This window comes from Aulonocara stuartgranti, assembly GCF_965226115.1.
Source record: "Aulonocara stuartgranti genome assembly, chromosome: 12".
NCBI lineage: Eukaryota > Metazoa > Chordata > Actinopteri > Cichliformes > Cichlidae > Aulonocara > Aulonocara stuartgranti.
Genome location: NC_138948.1, coordinates 38,387,282 through 38,401,092, shown reverse-complemented (window position 1 = coordinate 38,401,092; position 13,811 = coordinate 38,387,282). Strand labels below are relative to the sequence as shown.

The window sequence follows — 13,811 nt, the reverse complement described above, 5'->3', positions numbered from 1 at the left end:
TAATCGCGTGTGCTGTACTGGTTTTGAGACATGTCACTGTGTCTAATGCTGCTTTCTGACTGTGTTTGTGCAGGAACCTGAGGGTGAGCCTCAGCCTCTCACAGAGGTGGATCTTTTCATCTCTACCCAGAGAATAAAAGTGCTCAACGCTGACTCTCAGGTACCCACTCACACTGCAGGCACACGTTTCCCTTTCATCTATATTACCGTTTAATTTTTTGCATATTCTGCAGTTTGTGTAGTGTTGTGGTAACATCTGTGTTAACATCAGATTAATGGTCCGTATGTTAGATCATTGGTAATAATGTTCTCTGAACAGATGAATCAAAGATGTGGTTGTTTTGCAACAGTTGACATGTTTGGCGCCTCATATTACTGTGATGCATAACAGTGGACAAAGCAAGAAGCTCATGTATATCGTTTATCTATCATTTTTATATGGTTTGCAAACGTTACCTCACTTTCCTACACCCACTGTTTATGGGGTTTAAATGCAATAACATATATTGTTAGATTCTAAAGTACTTACAACAAATGCAGAAAATCTGCGTCTTGTACACATGAGGAGGGCTGTAAATGTTTCTATGCCTTTAAGGAAACTATGATGGACCACCCTTTGCGGACTATCTCCTACATTGCTGACATTGGCAACATAGTGGTTCTGATGGCCCGGCGCAGGATGCCTCGCACTGATTCTGAGGAGAACGTGGAAACCTCAGAGCCAAGTCAAGACAGCAAGCGCCAGTATAAGATGATCTGCCATGTGTTTGAGTCTGAGGATGTGAGTCCAACAACATACTTCTGTCTTTGAAAACTTTTTTTCCAATATCTTCTAACTCTGCCATGTCCTCTAGGCCCAGTTAATTGCCCAGTCGATTGGACAGGCCTTTAGTGTGGCCTATCAAGAATTCTTACGGGCCAATGGCATTAACCCTGAGGACCTCAGCCAAAAGGAATACAGTGACCTGCTGAACACTCAGGACATGTACAATGATGACCTCGTGCACTTCTCCAAATCTGAGAACTGCAAAAATGTGAGAGGGCTGCATGTATTTTCAAACATTTCTGGTTTCATAACAGTATTTTTTATTCTGCTTTCCATCCACAGGTTGGCATAATCACGTCTGTACTGCTGAATATGTAGTAGAGATTAGAATGACAAATTAATATGGCATCCTTTTTTCATGATAGTTCAGACAAATGAATTCCAATGAAACGTAATTTAAAATGATTTGTTTTTGTTTCTCTCTGCCTGTCGACTGCCTGCTGTGACCACAGGTGTTTGTAGAGAAAGCTAAGGGGGAGATTCTGGGCGTGGTCATCGTGGAGAGTGGATGGGGCTCCATCCTACCTACAGTCATTATTGCCAACATGATGCATGCTGGGCCAGCTGAGAGGTCTGGCAGACTGAACATAGGAGACCAGATCATGTCAATCAATGGAACCAGTTTGGTGGGACTGCCACTGTCCACCTGCCAAAGCATTATAAAGGTATGTATGGTATGTGCACCCATTGGTGGAGGCTCATTTCCAGCTCTCCAATCTCATTTGGCTTCATGCTCAGCACTCTGTGCACCATTCAGTCTCTCCATCTCCACACTTCCTCCACTCATGTGTAATTCCATGAGATACAACAACCCATCCCCTACCTGAGCGTGTTCTCCACCCACTGCTTGCTAAGAATCTTTGCCTCAAAAACAGAGGTGTTAATTCCCATCTCCCTGCACTGAATTTGGCTGCAGATAAGCTGAAGGTCACCAAATGATAAGACCAGCAGGACCACATCATTTGCAAAGAAAAGTAAGATCCTGAAGCCACAGAAACAGAAATCTCCTCATTCTTGGCTGCTCTCTATTATATTCTCCATTAAAATTATGAACAGAATTGGCGACAAAATACAACCTTGGCATTCACAGGGAAAGAGTCTGACTCTAGCAAAGCAACCATGCTGATGTTACAGCTGTACAGGGACCAAATAGTCTGAAGCAACAGGATTTATAATCTATGCTCCCAAACTAACCACAGAACATTCCAGCAACATGATTATGAGTCTGCACCAAGACCACAGAGCACGTACAGACCAGTTGTGCAAGTGTCCCAGGACTAGACAGAAGTTGCTCCTTCTGAACTGAGTTTTGACAAAGGGACACATTCTCCCCTATGAAGGGCATAGGCCTTCATAGGAAGACTGAGTATGATCTGCTGAAGTTAGAGCAAGCATTTCATATCTAAGAGAGACCATCTCCACATCTGCCAGTCCAGAGGAACTACCCCCAATTTGGGGCAGAGGTGTATCCAGTACAACTTCACAGCATTCAGAGCTTTCCTGGAACTTAGGGGTCTAATACCTGGCGACACGTAAAAGCTGCAATGACGTCTGTTGAAGCAGCTTATCTTTACAAATGTTGGGATTTATCTTGTGCTTGAAGATGCTCTTTGGACTCAAAGTTCTCTCCCGGTTTCATTGGTCAGATGAACTTGTTTAGTTGTGTTTCTTACCTGCTAATTACATTCACAGTAGTGAGTCACTGTGATGCTAGAGACTCGCTAGCTTAGCTTGTAGCCGACTTACTTGCAGCATTAGCCTCTTCAGCGGTCCCTTGACATTGTGTCAGATGTTTAGTTACTCCTCAGCCTCATTTAGTAATAACTATATTTGTAATGAATGTAACCTGTTTACAGTTCTAGAGGCAAGGATCACAGAATTGGAGAGTCAGCTTCACACCTATGAAAAACCTACAGCTAGCAAGGGCCCTGTAGTCGGTGCAGCTGAAGGTAGAGCATCAATACAACATTGGACTGAGCAGCTCTCGTTTCTATAAATCTGATCAAATTTATTCAAACGTGACTATCCACAGTTGGGACCAGGAGTTCGAGTCTTACACACCTCTTTGCAGCTTCTCTTGTTATGTCCATAAAACCCCATCCTCTGAGAGACCATGTCAGCTCCCAGACCACCAAAAAACAAACCTAACATAAAAAATCACACAGAAGGAACTATATAGTATCTACCACCAGAGATGGGCAGTAACGCGTTACTGTAATCTGATTACTTTTTTCAGGCAACGAGTAAAGTCAGGGATTACTGTTGCAAAAACAGTAATTAGATTACCGTTACTTTCCCGTAGGAACGCTGCGTTACTGCGTTACTAAAACCGTGATTTTTTGCGAGAATGTCTCATGACAGTGACGTAAGCGAGTGCGACGTTGGTGACAACAGCTGTGTGCAGATCAACAATGGATCATATATCGAGTGCGGGAGAGAGTATGAGCGTGCAGCGTTTAAAGCGTGGAAGTACTGACCTTACTTTGAGTTTGATTCCATAAAAAGTGACAAAAACATTAGTGTCCGCTGTGCGTGGGAAGAAAACTTCTTTTTACAGCGAAAAAAACCCCTAAACTTCCAACAAGCACCGAGTAGCTACGACGTAATGGGAAACTCACAGAGAAACTCGCGGATTCTTCCACTGACCGCGGCACACCTGCACCAGGGTAAACCTCCGCCTACCCCACTCCTGCTTTACAGGTGAAAATAGAGCAACAGGACCGCTGAGTCTTTGACTTTATTTATTTTCTGCTGTGTTTTACTTGCATCTATTTGAGAGAGTGAGTGTAAACACAAAAAATATTTTATTTTATGTGCTGGAATGTGCAGAAAATAGGTTTAAATGTTAAACTAATTTCTTCCAGTCAGAGAATGTTGCATATAATTAAATTTTTGCTTGATGCATAAAGTGAAAAGATTAAAAATAATAAAACAAGTTTTAAAAAGAGACTTTTCCATTTGATTACATTTTGTATGATGGATTATGTAGAAAAAGTAGAATTGGGCTGAAAGATCTATCACTTTATCACCTCTTCAGGTTGTAAATCGTGTCCTGAAGGCATGTAGTAATAGCCCATTAATAGGCAGATAGACAGGATGAGTTTGAGCTGTCTTACAAGCCTTATTGTGCACATCTAATAATGTACAATATACACTATCATCGAAAAGTTTGGGCACACCTTCTCATTTAGTGATTTGTCTTTATTTTCATGACTATTTCCATTGTAGATTCTCATTGAAGGCATCGACACTATGAATGAACACATGTGGAATTATGTAGTAAACAAAAAAGTGTGAAATATCTCAAAACATGTTTGATATTTTAGATTCTTCTAAACATCCACCCTTTGCTTTGATTCCTGCTTTGCTCACTCTTGGCTCTCTCTCTGAGCTTCATGAGGTCGTCACCTGAAATTGTTTCCAACAGTCTTAAAGGAGTTCCCAGAGATGCTGAGCACTTGTTGGTCCTTTTGCCTTCACTCTGAGCTCCATATCATCACAAACCATCTCCATTGGGTTTAGGTCAGGTGACTGTGGAGGCCAGATCATCTGGTCAGCACTCCATCACTCTCAAATAGGTCTTACACAGCCTGGAGGTGTGTTTGGACTCATTGTGCTGTTGAAAAATAAACTAAATGCAAACCTGATGGGATGACATGTTGCTGCAGCATGCTGTGGTAGGCATGCTGTTAACTTGTTATTTCTGAGGCTGACTTGAATGAATGTATCCTCCAGTGTCATGAAAAATACCGGTGGACTCAGAGAGCAGAACGCACAGAGGCACAGAGTTGAAACAATTTGTTTACAGTGAAGGGGATGAATTTTCAGGGTCACTGTATATACAATAAAATGTGAATGTGGAGCCGGGATGTGCAGGTGAGGAGACGCACACCGGTAGCGCACTCGATCTGAGTGGAACAGGAGAATTAGGAGGGTCTTGCCCGAAACTGAGAAAAGCATAAAAGAGACTTTACCGAGAGTTGGAGAGCTTACTTGGTACTGTTTGCCAAAAACCTCCAGAAGGGAAACAAACCAAACGAGGCGACCGGGAGAAACAGACAGACGAAAATCCTGGTGAGGAAACAAAACTCGGTACAGTCACCAGCGAAAATAATCCACAGGCTCCAGTAGGCAGGCTGGCAGATTTACAGGCACTCCAGAAAAGTCGATACTCCGACACTAGTCGTCTGTCGGGCAGCTCCTAAAGATCGCTTCAGAAGAAAGTGTCTGAAGGGTAACAGGTGTGCCAGGTTCTTTGAGACATGTGAGACAGTTTTAACGTAGCGCTTGATGGTTTTTGTGACTGCACTCAGGGACACATTCAAGGTTTTATCAATTTCCCAGACTGACTGACCTTCAGTTCTTAAAGTAATGATGGGCTGTTGTTTCTCTTTACTTAGCTGATTGGTTCTCGCCATAATATGAATTCTAACAGTTGTCAAATAGGGCTGTCAGCTGTGCACCAACCTGACTTCTATACAACACAACTGATGGTCCCAACCCCATTAAGAAGGCAATAAATTCACAAATGAACCTTGACAAGGGGGCTACTTTCAGAAATCTAAAATATAAGACATATTTAGAATTATTATTAATTATCTCTTTGCTACATAATTCCATATATCTTGCTTCAAATACTTGATGCCTTCAGTTTGTATCTACAATGTAGAAAGTAGTAAAAATAAAGAGAAAACATTAAAAAAAATTTATATACATATATATTAGGGGTGCAACGATACACAAAATTCACGGTTCGGTTCGGTTCGATACTTTGGTGTCACGGTTCGATATTTTTTCGATACAAAAAAAATGTTCATGCCTTTTTAATTTGTCATTTATTAAAATTATAAATATATATTTTAACTCAAAAGTACAGTTTTTAAATTTAACCCTAACCCTTGTGCGTGTTTTTTATTTTGACAGCGAATGCGCACCTGCGGACCACTTATGTGCAGCCCTGGTTATTTAGCTCGTCATATTGCAGCCACAGAAATTCTTTTGTCCATGAAACCATGAAGCTGCACTTTCTTTTTGCCTTATAGTCTGATTTGTCATAACTTCTCCGTTTTGTGGTAAGCTTTTCTTTGGCTGTCACTTCTTCACCCTGACCTGTCTTATTTGGCTCAGCAGAACTGAAATATATATGCTGCTACTTTTACACACGATCAACCTCTCACATGTTTAAGCTGCGGGAGATTTCACTTGTCATGTTTGCATAGTAAGCTAACGATTAATAAGACGATGTCAGAGGAATTGGTGCACAAATTATCATCACTCACAGATCAGTGCTGTCGCTCTCTATACACAGTTCACGCGATTGCAAAGTGAAAGCAAAAAAACAAGCGCAAATTCAAACGCGATTTCAATATGTCACATATTGACAGTGGCTCACCGATGCCAATGACATAATTACCCAGCTACATTTCTGAAAGAATGCAAAAGCATTGACATATATTTTTCCTTCCTACGATAGCCCGACGGGCAGGGAAGAGATAGATTTTGGTAGCCCGACTGAAAAAATCGCTAGCTCCGGGACGTCGGGCTAGCGATATTGCGAGCCCTGTATCTGATTGAGGAATCACTCATCTTTGGAAAAGAGAGTTTATTACAGAGAAATGTCTCTTTCCAAAATAAAAACTATACTATCCGCTTCTTCTGGGCTATATTCTCAGCAGCATATTAAACACATAAGGAGAATCATGTGCTAACAGCTGTCTAAATGACTCGGCTAAAGTTAGTAGCATGCTTATTGTTTTTGTCTTTGCACTAGGATGATGTCGGCGTAAATGTGCAGTCATATTCGTTGTGTTCCCACTAGTGCTGTCAGCGTTAATCTCGTTGAAATGACCTTAACGCCACAACACGGCGAATCTCTGTTAACGAGCTACCGCCGATCGCCCCGTGCATGGGGCTAGACGGCCAACACGTTAACGAGCTAACTGCGCTAACACACTAGTTCCCACCCATGTAATTGAGCATTGCATGGCACATCCAACATACTGTTTTACTTTAGTCCATGACTCGCTTACCTTCAGGGTCATACTTCACATGAAAACCAAAATAGTTCCAAACGCCAGATCTGAATGAGGGTGGGGGAGGTCCATGTTGCAAGGAGAGCTTAACTTCTGTCTCGCTAGCTTGCCCTGCGCTCAGTGAATCTGCGTTCGACTACTCCGCCTAGGCTGCACTGTCGAGCCTAGGCGGAGTAGTCGAACGCAGATTCACTGAGCGCTCAACACAGACAGCATCGTCAGAAGGAAAGTTGATAAAATAAATTAAAAATGTTGTATTGTTCGATACATATGCGTACCGAACCGAAAGCACTGTATCGAACGGTTCAATATCGATACGAATATCGTTGCACCCCTAATATATATATATATATATATATAAACACCCAGCACGCCCCTGCGGGCGGTTTATCCTTCAAGCTCGGGTCCTCTACCAGAGGCCTGGGAGCTTGAGGGTCCTGCGCAGTATCTTAGCTGTTCCCAGGACTGCGCTCTTCTGGACAGAGATCTCCGATGTTGTTCCCGGGATCTGCTGGAGCCACTCGCCTAGCTTGGGAGTCACCGCACCTAGTGCTCCGATTACCACGGGGACCACCGTTACCTTCACCCTCCACATCCTCTCGAGCTCTTCTCTGAGCCCTTGGTATTTCTCCAGCTTCTCGTGTTCCTTCTTCCTGATATTGCTGTCATTCGGAACCGCTACATCGATCACTACGGCCATCTTCTTCTGTTTGTCTACCACCACTATGTCCGGTTGGTTAGCCACCACCATTTTGTCCGTCTGTATCTGGAAGTCCCACAGGATCTTAGCTCGGTCATTCTCCACCACCCTTGGGGGCATCTCCCATTTTGACCTCGGGACTTCCAGGTTATACTCGGCACAGATGTTCCTGTACACTATGCCGGCCACTTGGTTATGGCGTTCCATGTATGCCTTGCCTGCTAGCATCTTGCACCCTGCTGTTATGTGCTGGATTGTCTCTGGGGCATCTTTACACAGCCTGCACCTGGGGTCTTGCCTGGTGTGATAGACCCCAGCCTCTATGGATCTTGTGCTCAGAGCTTGTTCTTGTGCTGCCATGATTAGTGCCTCTGTGCTGTCTTTCAGTCCAGCTTTGTCCAGCCACTGGTAGGATTTCTGGATATCAGCCACCTCCTCTATCTGCCGGTGGTACATACCGTGCAGGGGCCTGTCCTTCCATGATGGTTCCTCGTCTCCCTCCTCTTTCTTGGGTTTCTGCTGCCTGAGGTATTCACTGAGCACTCGGTCAGTTGGGGCCATCTTCCTAATGTATTCTTGGATGTTCGTTGTCTCATCCTGGACTGTGGTGCTGACACTCACCAGTCCCCGGCCCCCTTCCTTCCGCTTAGCGTACAGCCTCAGGGTGCTGGATTTGGGGTGAAACCCTCCATGCATGGTAAGGAGCTTTCTTGTCTTTATGTCAGTGGCTTCTATCTCCTCCTTTGGCCAGCCTATTACCCCAGCAGGGTACCTGATCACGGGCAGGGCGTACGTGTTGATGGCCCGGATCTTGTTCTTACCATTCAGCTGACTCCTCAGGACTTGCCTGACCCTCTGCAGGTACTTGGTGGTTGCAGCTTTTCTAGCGGCCTCTTCATGGTTCCCATTCGCCTGTGGGATCCCCAAGTACTTGTAACTGTCCTCTATGTCTGCAATGTTGCCTTCTGGTAGTTCAATCCCCTCAGTTCTGACTACCTTCCCTCTCTTTGTTACCATCCGACTACACTTCTCCAGTCCGAACGACATTCCAATGTCATTGCTGTATAGCCTGGTAGTGTGGATCAGTGAATCGATGTTTCGTTCACTCTTGGCATACAGCTTGATGTCATCCATGTACAGGAGGTGGCTGACAACTGCTCCGTTCTGTAGTCGGTATCCGTAGCCAGTCTTGTTAATGATCTCACTGAGGGGGTTCAGGCCTATGCAGAACAGCAGTGGGGACAGAGCATCTCCTTGGTAGATCCCGCACTTGATGGTGACTTGTGCTATGGGCTTGGAGTTGGCCTCTAGTGTTGTACGCCACATCCCCATTGAGTTCCTGATGAAGGCTCTTAGGGTCCCATTGATCTTGTACAATTCTAGGCATTCCAGTATCCAGCTGTGGGGCATTGAGTCATAGGCCTTCTTGTAATCAATCCAGGCAGTGCACAGGTTGGTCAGTCTGGTCTTGCAGTCTCGGCTGATTGTTCTGTCTACCAGTAGCTGGTGTTTTGCGCCTCTGGTATTCTTGCCAATTCCTTTCTGTGTCCCGCTCATGTATTGACCCATGTGCCTGTTCATCTTAGCCGATATGATGCCTGACAGGAGCTTCCATGTAGTACTGAGGCAGGTTATTGGTCGGTAGTTGGAGGGGACCGGTCCCTTCTTGGGGTCCTTGGGGATCAGGACCGTCCGGCCTTCAGTTAGCCATTCCGGGTGTCTCTCGTTAACTAGCAGCTGGTTCATTTGTGCTGCCAGACGCTCGTGGAGTGCAGTCAGCTTCTTCAGCCAGTAGGCGTGAACCATGTCGGGCCCTGGTGCTGTCCAACTCTTCATACTGGAGACCCTTTCTTGGATATCTGCCACTGTGATGGTTACTGGACCCTGTTCAGGGAGGTCGCTGTGGTCAGCCCTCAGATCCTCTAGCCACTGAGCATTGCCGTTATGGGTTGCATCCTTCTCCCATATGCTCTTCCAGTATTGCTCCGTCTCCAGCCTTGGTGGTGCTGTTCTCTTATTATTGTTCCCTTGCCACTGAGAGTACACCTTTGCTGGTTCTGTGGAGAACAGCTGGTTTATTCTCCTGCCTTCTATCTCTCTGGTGTACCTCCTCAAGCGGCTGGCCAAGGCTGTGAGTCTTTGCTTGGCAGTTTCCAAGGCCTCAGGTATGGACAGCTTGCTGTATTTCTTAGGCACCTTATTTGTCGCACCTTTCTGCAACTCCGTTAGTTGGCTAACCTCCCTCCGTGCTACTTTGATCTTGCCCTCTAGCCTCCTTCTCCATGGAGGGTACTGCCCCTTGTCGCTGTTCAACTTGTAGCCAAGCATCTCACTGATCACTGTTGCCGTATTGTAGATCAGCTTGTTAGTGTCGGTAATCGTGGTTGTAGGTATATATATATATATATATATATTAGTGTGTGTATATGTAGGCTTGGACCGCACCATTTACACACTGGGGCATAAACCACTCCGAGTCTGCTGCTGGGCCTTGCAAAGCAAACACAGTAAACACTGAGCCAAGATGGTGCCTGGACGAATGAGAAGCTTGAACTACGGTGTCCTGTGTGGGACAAATGCTCGAAATCGCTGCCTTTTTCCCATTATTTAAGCTGCCCTGCAGTGACCACTGCATAGGAGAGAGCGCTTGCTACCACATGTGTGTGTGTGTGTGTGTGTGTGTGTGTGTGTGTGTGTGTGTGTGTGTGTGTGTGTGTGTGTGTGCATATTATGTATAATATGTATACATACATTATTTGCTGCTGAATTTAATTCATCCCAATACTTGCTCTTTCCTGCTTCTCTTTCCTGTAGGGTCTGAAGAACCAGTCTCATATCAAGCTGAATATTGTGAGATGTCCCCCAGTGACTACTGTACTCATCAGACGGCCAGACCTGCGCTACCAGCTGGGTTTCAGTGTCCAGAATGGCATTGTGAGTAGTGTCTGCTCTGTTACATGATAACTGCAATTTTGTTACATTTCTTGAGTGATTTTATTTGTTATTTTTAAAGAAAAAGTGACATCTCTTCAACAGATTTGCAGCCTAATGCGTGGGGGCATTGCCGAACGGGGCGGGGTCAGAGTTGGTCACCGCATCATCGAGATCAACAGCCAGAGTGTGGTGGCCACGCCCCATGAAAAAATTGTCCACATCCTGTCCAGTGCTGTGGGAGAGGTAAGACATTGCATCACATTATACATAACAAGGAAATCAGGATCTTTCGATGCACAACAGTTAAAAGTGAAACACTGCAGTCTATTGTGCCTAAGGCCTTTCTGGGTGGTGCATTTGTGGGTTTCCTCTGGGTACTATGGTAAATGGACTGATTCTTATATAGCGCTTTTCTACTCTCCTGGAGTACTCAAAGCTCTCTATATTCAATTCAATTCAATTCAATTTTATTTATATAGCGCCAAATCACAACAAAAGTCGCCTCAAGGCGCTTCATAGATACAGAGAAAAACCCAACAATCATATGACCCCCTATGAGCAAGCACTTTGGCGACAGTGGGAAGGAAAAACTCCCTTTTAACAGGAAGAAACCTCCGGCAGAACCAGGCTCAGGGAGGGGCGGCCATCTGCTGCGACCGGTTGGGGTGAGAGAAGGAAGACAGGATAAAGACATGCTGTGGAAGAGAGACAGAGGTTAATAACAGATATGATTCAATGCAGAGAGGTCTATTAATACATAGTGAGTGAGAAAGGTGACTGGAAAGGAAAAACTCAATGCATCATGGGAATCCCCCGGCAGCCTACATCTATTGCAGCATAACAAAGGGAGGATTCAGGGTCACCTGGTCCAGCCCTAACTATATGCTTTAGAAAAAAGGAAAGTTTTATAACATGCCTCATTCACCCAATCTACACTCAGTGCTTTCTAAGTACACTCATACTCCGATGGATGCATCGGAGAGCAAGTTGGGGTTAGTGTCTTGCCCAAGAATACTTGGCATGCAGACTGCCAGGGATCGAACCACCAACCTTCCGATCAGTTGGTGACCTGCTCTGCCTCCTACAGCCACCCTATAGGTACTCCGGCTTCCTTCCTGGTCCAACGACATGCATGTAAAGTTAACTGGTTATTCTAAATCGATCATAGGTATGAATCCAAGGTGCACACAGCACTTACATCTATAGGATAGAGTACTTTATCAGTATGTGGGAAAAAGCTTTATATACACTGATCAGGCATAACATTATGACAACCTGCCTAATATTATTTTAGTCCCCCTGTTGCTACCAAAACAGCTCTCACCCATTGAGCCATGGAGTATCTGGCACCAAGATGTTATACACCACTCTGCATTGAATAATAACTTATTATTAATCTCTGGCTCTCTGCCACAGCATGTCTTTAATCCTGACTTCCTTCGCTCACCACAACCGGTCATGGCAGACTCTTCCTGTTAAAAGGGAGTTTTTCCTTCCCACTGTCACCACAGTGCTTGCTCACAGGGGGTCATATGATTGTTGGGTTTTTCTCTGTTATTTTAGGGTCTACCTTACAACATAAAGCACCCCAACTGTTGTTGTAATTCAGCACTGTATAAATAAATAAAATTGAATAAAACTGAAGTGAATAGATTCTTTAAGTCCTTTAAGCTGCTAGGTGGGTGCCTCCATGCATCAGACTGGATTGCCCAGCACCTCCCAAAGATGCTTGATTGGGGTCAAATGTGGGGAATTTGGAAGCCAGTGAACACCTCAGACTCACTGTTGTGCTCATTCCTGAACCAGTTTTGCTTTGTCTCAGGGCACATTGTCCTGTTGAAAGAGGGCACAGGCATGAGGGGATACCATTGAAGGGTATTCCCTTTCCATGATCTACAGTGGCTTGCAAAAGTATTCGGCCCCCTTGAACTTTTTTTTTTTTTGTCACATTACAGCCACAAACATGAATCAATGTTATTGGACTTCCACGTGAAAGACCAACACAAAGTGGTGCACACGTGAGAAGTGGAAGGAAAATCATACATGATTCCAAACATTTGTTACAAATCAATAACTGCAAAGTGGGGTGTGCGTAATTATTCAGCCCCTTTGGTCTGAGTGCAGTCAGTTGCCCATAGACGTTGCCTGATGAGTGCTAATGACTAAACAGAGTGCACCTGTGTGTAATCTAATGTCAGTACAAATACAGCTGCTCTGTGACAGCCTCAGAGGTTGTCTAAGAGAATATTGGGAGCAACAACACCATGAAGTCCAAAGAATTCAATTCAATTCAATTCAATTCAATTTTATTTATATAGCGCCAAATCACAACAAAAGTCGCCTCAAGGCGCTTCATAGATACAGAGAAAAACCCAACAATCATATGACCCCCTATGAGCAGCACTTTGGCAACAGTGGGAAGGAAAAACCCCTTTTAACAGGAAGAAACCTCCGGCAGAACCAGGCTCAGGGAGGGGCGGGGCCATCTGCTGTGATTGGTTGGGGTGAGAGAAGGAAGACAGGATAAAGACATGCTGTGGAAGAGAGACAGAGGTTAATAACAGATATGATTCAATGCAGAGAGGTCTGTTAATACATAGTGAGTGAGAAAGGTGACTGGAAAGGAAAAACTCAATGCATCATGGGAATCCCCCGGCAGCCTACATCTATTGCAGCATAACTAAGGGAGGATTCAGGGTCACCTGGTCCAGCCCTAACTATATGCTTTAGCAAAAAGGAAAGTTTGAAGCCTAATCTTAAAAGTAGAGATAGTGTCTGTCTCCTGAATCCAAACTGGAAGCTGGTTCCACAGAAGAGGGGCCTAAAAACTGAAGGCTCTGCCTGTCTAGAGATGCTTTTTGAGTAAAGGTTTAACTACAGCCAGCTTGAAGGCCTGTGGTACATAGCCGATTATTAGAGATAGGTTGATCATATTTAAGATCGAAGAATTAATTAATGGCAGGACTTCTTTGAGCAGTTTTGTAGGAATGGGGTCTAAAAGACACGTTGATGGTTTGGAGGAAGTAATTATTGAAGTTAACTCAGAAAGATCAATTAGAGAAAAAGAGTCTAACTTAACATCAATGGTACTAAGAGTAGCTGTAGATAATATTACATCTGTGGGATGATTATTGGTAATTTTTTCTCTAATGATAAAAATTTTATTTGTGAAGAAGTTCATGAAGTCATTACTAGTTAACGTTAAAGGGATGGTTGGCTCAAAAGAGCTCTGACTCTTTGTCAGCCTGGCTACAGAGCTGAAGAGAAACCTGGGGTTGTTCTTATTTTCTTCAATCAGTGATGAATAGTAAGATGTTCT

At 44.3% G+C, this 13,811-nt stretch overlaps 1 protein-coding gene across 3 annotated transcripts in view; it reads left to right on the top strand.

Moving 5' to 3' along the window:
* Nucleotides 1–13,811, top strand: part of apba1a (amyloid beta (A4) precursor protein-binding, family A, member 1a) — a 55,767-nt gene that overhangs the window by 27,573 nt on the left and 14,383 nt on the right. For all 3 annotated transcript variants that reach the window (XR_014280218.1, XM_082555319.1, XM_082555318.1), the window contains 6 exons: nt 74–160; nt 596–781; nt 855–1,034; nt 1,279–1,491; nt 10,373–10,492; nt 10,595–10,735. Coding sequence is in view for 2 of the 3 variants with exons in the window: in XM_082555319.1 (XP_082411445.1) it covers nt 74–160; nt 596–781; nt 855–1,034; nt 1,279–1,491; nt 10,373–10,492; nt 10,595–10,735 (927 nt within the window). In the remaining variant the exon portion in view is untranslated. The remainder of the gene's footprint in view (nt 1–73; nt 161–595; nt 782–854; nt 1,035–1,278; nt 1,492–10,372; nt 10,493–10,594; nt 10,736–13,811) is intronic.